Here is a 13,851-nt window from a genome sequence, read left to right as displayed (position 1 = left end):
GTGGGAGGATTTCAGAAAGAAGAACATGGCTTGAAAAGGAATTGCCTCTTTAGGCAGCGCTACAAATGTAGTCCCGTTATTGAAGACTGTTTAATTCTCTTAAGGGTGGATTAAAAAGACTCTGAAAGGGAATGAGGTAACATTCAGATTTAAAAAAAAAAAGAAAAAAGAACAACAATTCAATCCATTTGCATTAACAATTGTCCTTACTTTTTTTAAAGGAAGAGCCATAAAGCTGCAAGAAAAGGAAAAGAATTAAAAAAACAGGATAAAAGCATGCAAAAAACCAGCACTGGAATTACACTACTGTTCCCCAACCTGGTGCCTTCCAAAAACGTTGTTTTACAGCTCTCATCGCTCCCAGCCAGCGTGTGATGAAAATTGCAGCCCAACACAAGTGGACACACACCAGATGGATTACGAGGAACTCTCAAAACACAGACATCATCAACACATTGGTTTTTTCCTTAATGCAGCAAAGCATACCCCTTCCTTTAATAAAGTAATTTGGTCTCCTACTCTGGAGAAAAAAAAAAAAATTCCCATGAAAGCGAACCTGGAATATCCCATTGGCTGAGATGGCACTTTAGAAACAGGTGAACAGTTTGTTTTTCTTCCCCAAGAGTGGAGTACGAGATCAGAGTGGACACAGAATGTATTTGTATCTTTTATAAACAAGCATTTGCCCTGGCATCCATCTTCTTTTTCCTTCAGAGAACCAACTTGTGCCCGCAGGTAAATGTGCTGTTAAATTATCCCAATGCTAAAAGGAAAAGCGTCACAACGCTGAGCCACGTCATTCGCTACATTTGTCCGATGTTTGGATGACAATTCAGCTTCTGGTTTTTGTTTTCAATTAAACGAGTCATCAGGGGAAAGGAAAAGACGTTTTTCTACAATTTAAACGGTAATGTTATGTAAAAAGTATTAACAAATCCACTATTACAAATGTCAAATTTCCTATATGGTCATCTATACATACACAATAAAATGGCAAATATTTGCAAAAATAATTTTAAAATTACCATGCGAGAAATTACTCTCCTTTGAACTTTGGGTTTCCCTCAAATTACGTTTTTCCCCCCCGTTTTTTTTTTAAATCCCTTGTTTTATTTCAGTTCATTACCAAACCCTTAAATACACTGTATTCTACCCCTAGAGGTCAGCACAGAAGCTGACGGGATATATTTATTTTACATTCAAGCTTTTATATCTAAACAACCCTGTTGTAGCATATGACTTATTGGATAAGCAGCCTTGTCCTCTTCCTCCTCCCTCCCCCCCAACTTTTTTTTTTTTTTTTTTGCAGTTATCAGTCTTCATGATCTGTTTCGTGGCGAGCTGGAAAAAAAAAAACTAAAATGCGTTGCTAATCAACGTTCCAACAGTCTTGAGACTCCAGACAAGATCTTGGAAGTCATCTGTCCAAGTTGTTCTTGTAGCATGAGAGCATTGCACACAGAAGAACAGTCCAACCGTCAGATAGGAAAACTATCTACACAAGTCTGAAAGGACAGCGTCTCTCTTGTGTTTCCTCTTTTTGCCATGGTAAAATTGGTGTGGCTTACTGCCCTGGTACTGTTTGTTCGTCACCAAGGTACTGTGGCTGGAATTTCCTGGACCTTGGATGCTTTTGTTGGAAGAAGTGCGGAATAACCTCACGGACCCGTGCTGGGGGATAGAAAGAACAGAGAAAGTATGGGAAGACCAGCTATCATTCTTGTGCTCTACAACAGGAGCAAACAACTCCCTGGGCAGCGGATGTTCTTTATCTTTGAGGGGCACTTCAAAAAAGTAATGGGGAAAAGCAAATTCAGTGTCTGCACCTAAAAAAAACCCTTGTTGGTCTGGGGAACATCCAGAATTTTGAAAGCCTGCAGACAGCGCGCTCACAAAACAACTACGAGGGTAAATGTGGTAAGATGAGTTTGCTCTGCAGGATGCTCCCCACTCCTTTTTGGGGGCCCAAAAGAATTGCTGCAAATATATACAGTACCAACAGCTGATCCTTGGCATCACGTCATTAAAAAAAAAAATTAAAAGTCAATGAGGACAGGGAAACTAGTGGCATCTGGGGAGATGTCTGCGGATACGCTGATGCCTACAGCAAGTTACAGAAGAAGCGGTACATTTTTTACTTTTCATTAAAGGAAAATAGGATAAAGTGCTGACTGGGAAAATGGGAAAGGCAGCGTGGTCTGAAATCTATTTGTTAAAATCATCTGTGAAGACGAGTTGTTGAGATTTGGGTAGCGTACACATTTAATAAACAATAATAATACTTTTCATTTGTGGTCTACTGCACTACAGTTTAAGGGACAACAGTTTGAGGGTGTTTGTCACACTGCTTCTCCTATTAAAAAAATAAGTGAAATGACCAATATTCCATTCTGCAATTCTACTTATTGGGAAGAAGATAACCATTATTCCCAGACTGCAGGCTTAAGACATCACAAGCTGTGTTTAAGTGCAATACTGTAGCATCTCTTCAGCTCCTAACAAACTTCCAGGGGTGGGGAGAGAATCACAGCACTCTGAGGGCTTCAGATACTGAGAGAGGGAAGTAAGATGATTTGTGCCTAGGGCCATACCAACCTGGGACTTATTTGTCACATTGGATGCATTCACTGTTTGGCCACTTGGCATTTTGCCACTCAGCTGAGAGGATCCTAGTGATATCTCCTGAGATGCCAATCTGTTTGCTGAAGTCTGGCAGGAGCCCAGCTGTTTAGAGGTTTTGCATGGTGTACCATCGGACTCCTGTGGAGAAAGGAACTTAAGTATGACTCTTATACTTAGGGTAACTGTCTTTCAGCACCTTCAAAACTACATGCAAATAAGAGAATTAAATCAGCAGCCCCATACTGTATTTTCTCCCTTCTGTACTGGCTTATCAAGGCCAACTTTATAGCCCACGAATGCTCCTAAACTATGCTTTATAACCCTAGTATGTTCTGTGTTCCCTGCACCAGAGATTTGGATGGCTAGACAAGGCAACATGGTTTCCTGGACACGGTTCCAAGATTTGCAACTATTATCAGGGTTATCTGATTGGCAGGTCCTGTACTGCCTTTTCCCATCTTCTCCGGATTTTCCTGATTTACTAAGCTCTTGTATTTAATTTTACGTTGGTTTGGTTTTTAGCTCTTCTGATGTTTTCATTAGTGGTGTGACTTGCTTTTAAAACACTTTTGGGGCACAACAATGGGTTCATAAGTAAGTGCCAATAAATATTAAAAAGGGCTTTTGTAATTCCCTACTTGCCATAGGATAATAAAGTATGGTTAACAGACAAGAAGAAGGCTCGAAGCACTGCCCTCTGCCCCAGCTACTCACACAGAAGGGTTGTGCTAACAAATTCATTAATTCATTAACAATTAAGATGCACAAGGTTTTACAACCAATTCTGCAAAATTTCTTTTTTTCAAAAAAAAAGAAAGACTGCTTTTCCTGCAAGTGAGCACTGAAAAGATCAGTCATGGGCTTTTGGGGAGGCTTTTGCATAATCTGAGCAAAAGGCTTTTTTTCCCCAGTTTGTTTTTTTTCCCCAAGCCTAAGATCCAAACTTAGGCCAGTTGTGGGACAAGCAAAGTCTCAAAAGTTGAAGTGCTCAAACGGATAAGAGCAAATCCTGAGAAAGAGCCTGAAAAGAAACAGGAGTAAATGATGAGCTTCAAATGATGACCAGTGAAGACAAGGAAAACTGGAATGATACACATTAATCACTGTAGCCCCAGATAAAAATCCAGCTGTTATGTTCAGAGCTAACTGAGGCTTCTTGATTGTCTTTCAGCAGCATTTCTCAAACTTGGCAACTTCTTAAGATGTGTGGTCTTCAACTCCCAGAATTCTCCAGCCAGCTTGCTGAGAGTTGAAGTCCACATACCTTAAGCTGCCAAGTTCGAGAAACACTGTCCTAATGCATTTAAAGGCAGCAGTGCGGTCATTCAATTTGAATTTGATCAGGGCATGATACTTACTACATCACTGGAGCTGGAGAGCGTGGATGATGATGACGACAAGGGGCCTGATGAAGAATTTGATGAATGTTTGCTTGGTGTCTCTGACGTTTTATTTCTAGGCTTTCCTAGTGACTGGTTTTCTTCAGAAAGGTTATTGTTATATTTGTCCAGCTGTTGATTATCCACTATTAATGTCACTCCATTACCTAGTACCAAAGATGAATGGAGAATAAACACTATTTCACAATAAGGGAGATGGGTCACAATTATAAATGACCTGGGAAATGAGGTATCTGTGCACATCCCATCCTCAGATATTATTGGACTGTAAGTACTGCTATTTCCTTGGAAGTGATCTAGATACCAATAGAAGAGAATATCTGTAACTCAGGGTTGAACTGTGGAGTCCTTGGTGCTCTCTAAACTTGGTTGTTTGCTTGCAGATGTTTCATGACCGAACTAGGGAGCATCATCAGTGCTGCCTCAGAGAGCATCAACGATTCTACAAGCCATCTTGAGTTGAATCAACAGCTCTGCTCCATAAACAACCAACTACACAGAAAGGTATCTTTGTATCTCAGTTAGTGGAGAGTATCACTGGACTTTGCATTCCTCTTTCCTCCTACAGAAGGAACCATCCCTCTAGTCCAGTGTTTCTCAACCTTGGCAACTTTAAGATGGTTGGGGAATTCTGGGAGTTGAAGTCCACACATCTTAGTTGCCAAGGCTGAGAAACCCTGCTCTAATCAAAACTACAAAGCCAGCTTGAAAACATCTGGCCTTTGCTCACTTCTGTATGTTGGTGTACTCTGTTTATTCAGAAGTCAGTTCTATCACAACTAAATGGATCTCAAAAATTATTTAGGGTTGTGATTTTCTGGTTCCATGAATTCTGAGGAGTTGGCATCAAACTTCTACCCTTCCATTCTACATACATATATCCAACATAACAGAATGGGGTAGAGCAGTATTTTTTAACTTTCTTCCTTGGGAGGAAAAACAGTGCTACAGCTTAATAAAGGAAGAACTTTCTACAATTAGCTTTCATGCTTACAGTGAACCATTTGCACTAGCAGTAGCTTGTACGGTGAGGAATGGAGCTATTTCCAAATAGGTACATAAGCAACTAACAACAACATAAATTCAACTTTAATGCTTTTCTGGTTGAGCCATTTGGGATCCAGCTGTTTTCTCAATCTACTGCTCTTTGTACGTCCAATCCAGCTTAATGCTGGTCAGAATATTTGGAATAACTCGGCAATTGGCCAAATGGCTTTTGATTCCTCTTATATCATTACACAACTATTTTACAATTTGTCAGCATAAGGCTACTACTGGGCACACCTTTTGCAGATTTAGCTGTTGTAATTCCATGCTTCTTTCTATAATTTATGTGGATTAGGAGCTCGTTTTAAAATCAAAACAGTTAAGCCTTTTTAACTGCAGGCTCAGAGTGATACCTGTCAGTCTATTTTCCAGACTTCATTACCGGGTTCCAAGGCCTAGCATCACTGAAATCTGGGCTGCAAAGGCTTTTAAAATATCTTACCATTGCATGAAGTCTCTGCATTATTCTGTATTCCCCACTGTTTTGATATCCACTCTCTGTAGGTCACAACTTCTTGTGTGACTCGGATGATTCTTCCTAATATACTGCAACATTTTAAGATGAAAAAAACAGATTACTGGATTGGAAAGTGGGGGGAAAAGAATGACATCAGCAATAGCTCCGACTGAAACACCAAATGTTTACCTTTCACTTTCGTTGTTGGGGTAACATTTCGCTATTGGCGAGACAGCATGGCTCAGAACAACATATGCATAATCAAAGGCCTGCTTTACTTGCATGGCGCCGTAAGAACTTCTCCCAACATCATTACCTTAAAAAAAAAAAAGAGCAGTAGTCAGAAAATAAAGTCCTGTTACCACTACCCTACATGTTTTTATTTCTCAGCCTTGTTCAAGCCCAGAAGCCTTTAGCGACTTTTTGAACCAAATGCCGGCAAATCTTCCCAATACAAAGCTATTAATGTGGCTACAGTTATACAACCAATACGAAATACGGATTAAGATTATGAAAAAAAAATACATAACCAAAATTTATGCTGCGTGTTTTCAGGGATTGTATCAGGATACAAAGGGAAAGAAGATAGATGGGCCAGATTAGCCGTTCTCTGACGGACAGAACATGTCATAAAAAGAATAGCAGCTTAGTCTAAAACACAGGAGCTTCTCCTCTCAACCTAACTTGCCTCCAGAACAGTGTTTTTCAAACTTGGCAACTTTAAAATGAGTGGACTTCAACAGCTGGGGAATTCTGGGAGTTGAAGTCCACTATCTTAAAGTTGCCAAGTTTGAAAACACCCCCCTAAATGTTACCAACAGCAGCTCCAAACATCCTTGACCGTTGGTGATGCTGGCTGGGTGCACAAGTTCTGTAGCCAATCATCATCTGGGGAATCCAACTGGGAAGGGCTGGGCTCATTAAACATGTAATCCATACTCAGTAGTGCCAGAGATCCAGTTTTCTAAAAGAAAGGAGTATAGCTACAAAATACAGGAGATGCCTGGGTAACAGTGCGTTTGGATTACTTCAGTGTGCTCTGCAAGAGACCGCTGGAAATTTCAACTGTGCTAGAATGTTATAGCCAGAGTATTCATTGGGTCTGGCTTTGGAATCAGGAGATTCTCCTATGGAATCAGCTGCTATGGCTTCCAGTTAGTTTTCAGGCTTTGGGATTCAAAGTGCTGGCAAAAATGCTTAAAACGCACCCAAGTTCAGAAGCCAGATCTCTAGAGGATCATTTTGTTCCAAATAAGCTTTCTCATTAAAGTGGGGCTACCTGGTTTGGGCTGCAAAGCTCCGGGCAATGACTAGATGGCAACAAAGAAATACAGGAACAGAGACAGAAGCTGTTCCCTGTCATCTAATCCTCCTTAAGTCTATTAATATTCTGCTGTTTAAGACAAATCTGGCAATATGCTCTAAATTCTGCCATTATACTAGTCAATCATGAAATAAGTCAATTCACAAGTAAAGTATCAGGCAAAGAGACTGAATCAGGAGCGAAGTATTTTCACTTGCTGCTACTATGTATGTTAAAAACCCTTCTATGCCCAATGCAAAGCCCCAATACCTGGTTGTAGTGGGTCTTCTATATATAGCATGGATGGTCTATAACCATCTAGCATATTCTTCTGCACTTCATCCTTGGCCACGTAGGAACCACCATCCTTGATTCGGATTCCCGTTTTCAGGTAGTTGAAATGACGGCCATATAATTCAAAAAATTCTATTAAAAGGACGCCGTAATTGGCACTGGGGGCGCAGGCATCCCCCCTGGGATGTAGCTATTGAAACAAACAAAAACGGTTGAGAAAACCCACCTTCAATTTTCTTGACCATCCATTCAAAAACTGAACAAAATCAATGAAATGAAGGCACACCTGATGGAGAATGAGAACCTCTGTTTGGGGGGAGATGGGCGGTGATAGAAATTTGAATAACAAATAAATAAATAAACCCTGCACCATAAAAAGCATTTTCCAACATCCTATGTAAAACATCTCCTACCCTCCCACCCTCAATATAGCAGGCCAGTATCTTCAGATGCTTCCAGGCTATCTGCAAAATTCCAGATGGAACACCTGTTCATGCTCAACTGGTAGCGGCACATGTAGCTGCATTGCTACCTAATTCCACCAAACTAATTCAGCAACTCTTTGATTGGCCTTACGCATCAGGCTGAGCTATAATTTAGTTTGCTGATGTGTGGCTTAATGCAAGATATGAACCCAGTTGAAGTCCACACATGTGCACATATACCTACATGTGGTAGGTAGGTTTTTATGAACCATGACTAAAACTCATAGTTTAGTACAGGGTGGTCTTCCAAACTCTCATCATCTGTCAAAAAGTAACAATGGTTGGTCTTCACTAGACACTAACATGACAAATGTTACCCAAAAAAGTATACATGTGTACATATACACATATGTAAAGACCAATGCATGTTGCTGCTGCTTCAAGAAGAGGGTGAAAGTAGTATACTGAAGACCAACCTGAACATAAATTCAAATACCTGGCCCAGCTAGATAAATAAGTCTTAGCCCTAACTATTCATCATTAAGGTGAGCTTACCTATGAGCGCTCTTGTGGCATTACTTACTTCGTAATAAAATAAAGGAATACCTAATCAAATTGATCTAAAAAATTCACTGTTGAAACTGCACACTGAAGCATCTTTATTTTCTTTAAGCCTATTCTATTTTAAGTATTGATATTTAAAACACATCTTCTGCCTCATAAATTTTATTGCAAAGTTAACAAGCGCACAATCTAAGTTTTTTCTTGTGTACTTTTTATAGTGATTGCTTAATTACAAACCAACAGCTCATTTTTTTAAAAAAAAAAACTGAACTCTGTACCATTCTGAGCAATAAGTGATATGCAACGTCTAGGACATGTTTTCATGAAGCATCAGGAAAGAATTTTAACTTTCATCTGCCCATTCCACCAGACGGGTTCCGGGTTCCTTCATCTAGGGAGCCCAGGTGGCAGGCCTTTTCTGCAGTGGCACCTGCATTGTGGAATATTCTCCCCTCTCAGGTGAGGTTGGCCTCGTCACTTCTGAGCTTCCAAAGGTCCCTCAAGACCTGATTATGCCAGGAGGCCTAGGGACCCCAGGGGATGGGCGAACTAGTGAGGTGGCTCTGTTATTATTAACATTCCTTCATCTACATTTTTTAAAGTTAGGTTTTTATAGTTTTTAATGTTTTTTAAATAATAATAATGGTGTTTAGATATTTAAATTTTTTTGCTTTGTTGTATGCAGCCAAGAGTCCCTTGCTTTGTGAGATGGGCAGCTATATAAATTAGACAAATAAATAAATAAAATAAACTTACTTGGAGGAAGCTGACAGCCATTAAAAAAAGACTGTAAGATCCAATTCCACCTGTGAATACTTCATTGAGGTCCCTCTGCAATAAGAACTGCTTCAATACTAAAACTAAATATGGCAATACAGGATATTTCTGCAGAGAAAAAAAAGGAGATGGAAATTAGTCTTCTACTTCTTGTGCATTTTTTGTCCAGTTAGAAGCAGCAGAGTAACTACTGCTTATATGAAAGATCAGCTTGTCCACAGCTTGAATCTTTTTTAGATAAGACTTTTTCGTTTTATGTTAGTTAGTCCTATCATTCTGCGATGATAGAAAATTATCTAAATCACTGTAAACATGCATGTTCTTTTGATTAACTCTATTTTAGTGTTGTCATAGACCAGTTTTTCTCAACCGTGTGTGGACTTCCAACTCCCAGAATTCCCCAACCAGCATGGCTCACTAAGGAATTCTGCGAGTTGAAGTCCACACATCTTAAAGTTGCCAAGGTTGAGGAACACTGTTATAGACTGTAGATATAACATTTGATTGTTAATTGTTTTAGTTAGGGACTAGTTAACCCAACAGGAAATCGATTTCTGCTGCTAAAGCGGAGAAAAGAAAGAAATAGGAATCAAAATACCTATCAGAGTACATTCAAATTAGATGTTATTAACCTTTGCAAGATACAAAAGTTACTAGCACTCTTTCTTGAGGTTAAGTTTTAAACAGCAAGCAAATAATAGGCACCACTTGGGGGTACACCTCATATTAGAAAGAGCTTCTCTCTCCTGTGGTCCCTTTTCATACCTAGTTTGAGTTTCAAGTATAGTCAGAGGAGTGCAACATCAGCCTGAGTGATGTTTCCACATGCCTGTATCCTGAGACCACCCACGTAGCCTTAATATTTCAATGTTAATATTTTAAGTCCTTTTCCTACTCTGTCAAGTTCACAGAGAGATGTACGAGCCCACACAATTTCTTATCTAGCCCTTGAGAAAGTATTTCCCGTATTAAACTGATTAGGTAAGGCAGGCCAGGTTCATCGCAAAGTTTTTCTTCAGCACGTCTATTTACAGAGTGAATCGTAAAGCGTTATCCGTCCATCTACAACCAAATTCTTCTGATAATTCACCTGCAGCTGCAGGAACAAGAAGTTACTGCCAGGATTAAAATAATCAGTATGCAGTACTAAAGGCCAAACTTTGCTTGCCTTTAATTTTGAAACATGAGTTTTGATATGGAAATACAATCTTGGGGGACAGAGGGAAAAGGAGCCAAAAAAATCTCATTTAAAACTGTTGTGTTCTGATGCCCTCTAGTGGAAGTGATGAAAAATGACAAGCATTGCTTAGGGCATGTGCTTTGAATTTTTTTTTCCCCACCTGAAATTCTCACGCTGCCCTTTTGCATTAACACATGCATACACCATGGATGCCTTTCTTTTCCTCTATGCATAGCATGGGAGCCAGGTTCAACCTGCTGGTGTTCCCAAAGGTGAGCCTTGGTTCACTATCTCCACCGCTCCTGAGTTTCTCAAAGGCGCTGCTTTGAGTGTTTCCTGCAGCTTTCCCCAGAGGGCTAGGCACTCTGATCATCATCTTAGGAGGAAGGAAGGATATTTCATACAATAACACTGTGCCTGCAAGCTGGATGTTGTTGCCGTTGTTATTATTATTATTCAATATTGCCTACTTTTTAGAACTTACAAACTAGGAAAATGTAACCTGAAAAATCAAAAACTAGCTTTGAAACACAGGACTATTCAGACTCCACAGGAATTACCTCCATTTATAGAGTGGTTTTTCACCTCATTTCAAATCAAGTAAAAGCATGCGTGCTTTATTGCTGTGTTTCTTTTTTGCCTCATTAAAGAAATGATAGAGAAAATGGATACTCAAGCAGTTACCAACATATATACCAACTTTTACCCGTTTCTTCCACTGTTTCCCCGCCCATCTTTTCACTCAGGTTTTAAATGAGATGGCTATCTATCTAACTATCTTTCTTTCTAATTACATTTAATTTTTTACTTGGTTTTATGTAGTATACCCTAGTTGCCATATGCCCTCTAGAATAATTACTTAAGAGTTGTTGAAGGGAACTGCTCAAAAGGTGGCTTTGCTGGGAGCATGCAGTATATAAATATGTTAAAAAAATGAGTTAAATAAGCTAACTAGCTACAGGACTTCAAAGACAGCAGCCATTAACTTGATTAATGATTTAGTGACTGTGTTCGTATACCCTGTACTGTAATGCTCAGCCTGAGAGTATCATGATGTAAACAAATCAAAAGGAGGCTGTGCAAAGTGCCAGGTCCAAGCTTCCTCCACCCCACCCCACCCCACCCCACCCCAAAGTCCTGTTCTACAAGGAGAAATACAGTAGAATTAAGAATTAGCAGTTATGTTATGAATTTAACTAGGCCCTGTGGCATAAAATAAACCCTAGGTTGTCACTGTGAGCAAAGCAAACCCGGGTTGGTAGTAGCTTCTTTACAAATTGACTGAACAAGTCAAATGCCTTTAGCAGACCAGTGAATGACCCCTATTTTACAACTTTCCCCAAATATTTTGGGAGGGGGGCAGGGGAGAGAGAGAGGGAGAGCTTAAAGTTTTGCTTGGGTTATATTCTGCTCATCCAGGTAAGCACAACCATACAGTTTAGCATTCCTTGTGGACTTTCCTGATCAGGAATACAAACCCAATTAAATAAAAGAAAGTGAGCGTCATAGGAGGAATTCTCAAAAACATGTTCACATCTATTGTTACCTTCACCAAGTCACCTGCAAATTACAATGTGAGCATTTTATATAAAATGAAAACAAAGTTTGCATTCACCATCACCTGACCTTGATAAAATCTCTGATGAGATAGGCAGCTTTTACCCCATTTTGTACATTAAAGCTGATATCAACTTTTACTTCAGTAAAGGAGTCGGTCAGTTTAATGATAGGTACCTGAGGAAAGAGGAAAACAGCATGTTTCTCTTTTTTTAAAAAAAAGATTTTCTAGGTATAGATTTACAGGTAGTCCTCGTTTAACGACCACAATTGGGACCAGAATTTTGGTTGCTGGGCGAAGTGGTCATTAAGCCAATGCAACCCAATTTTACCTTTTTTCTGGCGCTCATTAATGGAATCACTGTGGGCGTTAAAGGAACCGCATGGTCATTAAGTGAATCACGCAGGTCCTCATTGATTTTTGCTTGCCAGGAGTCAGCCAGGGGAGGTCGAAAATGGTGATCATGTGACCATGGGACACTGCAACGGTCATAAATGTGAACTGGTGCCAAGCACCAAATTGTGATTATGTAACCGGGGTGGTGGGGAGAGACACTGCGACAGTTGTTAAGTCTGAGAATCAGTTGCAAGTTGGTTTGTCCAGGACTGTCGTAAATCTGAACCATCACTAAATGAATAGTCATTAAGTGAGGACTACCTGTAGTCTTAGTTCAGTACAAAACACATTTAAAGTTGAACCAATCAGAATTTAGGGAATTCGACCGTTTGTTACCAAGACTTCAATTCAAATCCTTTGATCTGAGGACAATGTGACTGAATCAGCTCTTCTAACGGAATTACTAACTCAATTCAACATACTGAACAGAATCTTGCAGCTTGAGTCAATTTGAAAATTCAGCTGACTTTTATGTAAACAGATACATATTCTACACAACTAACTCTTTGAACTGAATTACAAATTCAAACTTAATTCCCTATCTGTTGCATAAAGAGGTTATTTATACAAAGCTGAGATATGAGATATAATTCCAAACTCAAAACATCTGCTTTTAAACACGAACAGATAATAGGGGAAAACAAAACATTACAGAACTTAACTATTCTTCATGCAAATGCCATTAATGAAAAACAAGTGACATTTCAAAAAAGCAAGAAGCTATAATCCTTTTTTAACAGAGGGAATGGGTGTCTGTTAAATCCATATTTACTGTTGTAATTTACATCACTGAAATCATTATGCAGCTTCCCTCTTTACATCATTTGCGTCAGATCATGTCAAGTGACAAATTGAGACGAATGATGTAAGACCATCGATTATATAATTACACACACAACATAACTTGATGCAAATTATGTCAGTTGTTGGGACCGACTCTGAAACAACAGACCTGTCCATTATTTCAGGGTTAAAGCACGAATGCAGATGTGAACAGCAGCGCCTGAAGTCTGTTAAATGGGGTCTGTTAAACTGAGGTTCTACTATAACGTTGCAGAGATGTCTCACAGGTTACTTTTTTGAGGGGGTGGGGAAGGACTGTCTTGAATTAAATCCACATGTAAGACACAGTGGAAGTATAACAACTTTAATAATGCTTAAAAAAACAGATTCATAGAATCTGAAGTCTAGACCCAGGCTTTATATTAGCCTCAGCTTTGAGCTCAACCGACTGTATCTCAGAAGGTTGCTGTTCTGGGGAAAAAATGGAGGGAGGAAGAATGTCCACACCACCTTGAGCTCCTGAATGAAAGGCAGGATAGGAATCTAATGAATCAATACGTAATACTCAAATCGTTTCAGAGGATCCTGATTGCTCTGCCAGACAGAACATACAGCTACATGAGAAACACCAACACAAAGGCTTTTTAAAAATTATTTTCACTATATTTCCACTATTCATTTGCGTGGTAGAAGATCCACAGTAATCGACTGATCTGAGCTGAACGGCTCACACACGATGGGCACAAAAAGGACAAAAAAAGTAACTTACAGTTGCTTTATCTAAAACCTTTACTGAACCTTTATCTGCCACATTGTGCTTCCGGAGCGCCTCTTCCAGGGTCCACAGTGGCAAGGTCTCCCATTTTCCAAACACAACTAAGTCAATATCGCTGGAACGAGAAGGCGGCAGATTAACACATCATTCCCTCTAGAGAAAACACTTTTCAGAATCAGGATGGATGGATTTCTGCGGCAGAACCAGGATATAATCTAATACAGAAGACTCAGAGCTTTCTTGCCAGGCACACATACTTCAGATACCCTT

General features: G+C 39.6%; 1 protein-coding gene across 1 annotated transcript in view; it reads right to left on the bottom strand.

The window, feature by feature from the left end:
* Positions 1-1,087: 1,087 nt before the first annotated feature.
* The window catches only part of TENT4B (terminal nucleotidyltransferase 4B), a 30,328-nt gene continuing 17,564 nt past the window's right edge, over positions 1,088-13,851 (bottom strand). The window contains exons 4-12 of the mRNA XM_063313250.1: positions 13,576-13,696; positions 11,696-11,803; positions 8,869-8,997; positions 7,100-7,313; positions 5,716-5,842; positions 5,512-5,615; positions 3,981-4,168; positions 2,596-2,760; positions 1,088-1,671 (exon numbers count right to left, since the gene is read on the bottom strand). Coding sequence (XP_063169320.1) covers positions 1,492-1,671; positions 2,596-2,760; positions 3,981-4,168; positions 5,512-5,615; positions 5,716-5,842; positions 7,100-7,313; positions 8,869-8,997; positions 11,696-11,803; positions 13,576-13,696 — 1,336 coding nt within the window. The 3' untranslated portion in view covers positions 1,088-1,491. The remainder of the gene's footprint in view (positions 1,672-2,595; positions 2,761-3,980; positions 4,169-5,511; positions 5,616-5,715; positions 5,843-7,099; positions 7,314-8,868; positions 8,998-11,695; positions 11,804-13,575; positions 13,697-13,851) is intronic.

This window comes from Candoia aspera, chromosome 11 (assembly GCF_035149785.1).
Source record: "Candoia aspera isolate rCanAsp1 chromosome 11, rCanAsp1.hap2, whole genome shotgun sequence".
Classification (NCBI taxonomy): domain Eukaryota; kingdom Metazoa; phylum Chordata; class Lepidosauria; order Squamata; family Boidae; genus Candoia; species Candoia aspera.
This window is presented reverse-complemented; position numbering and strand designations above follow the sequence as displayed.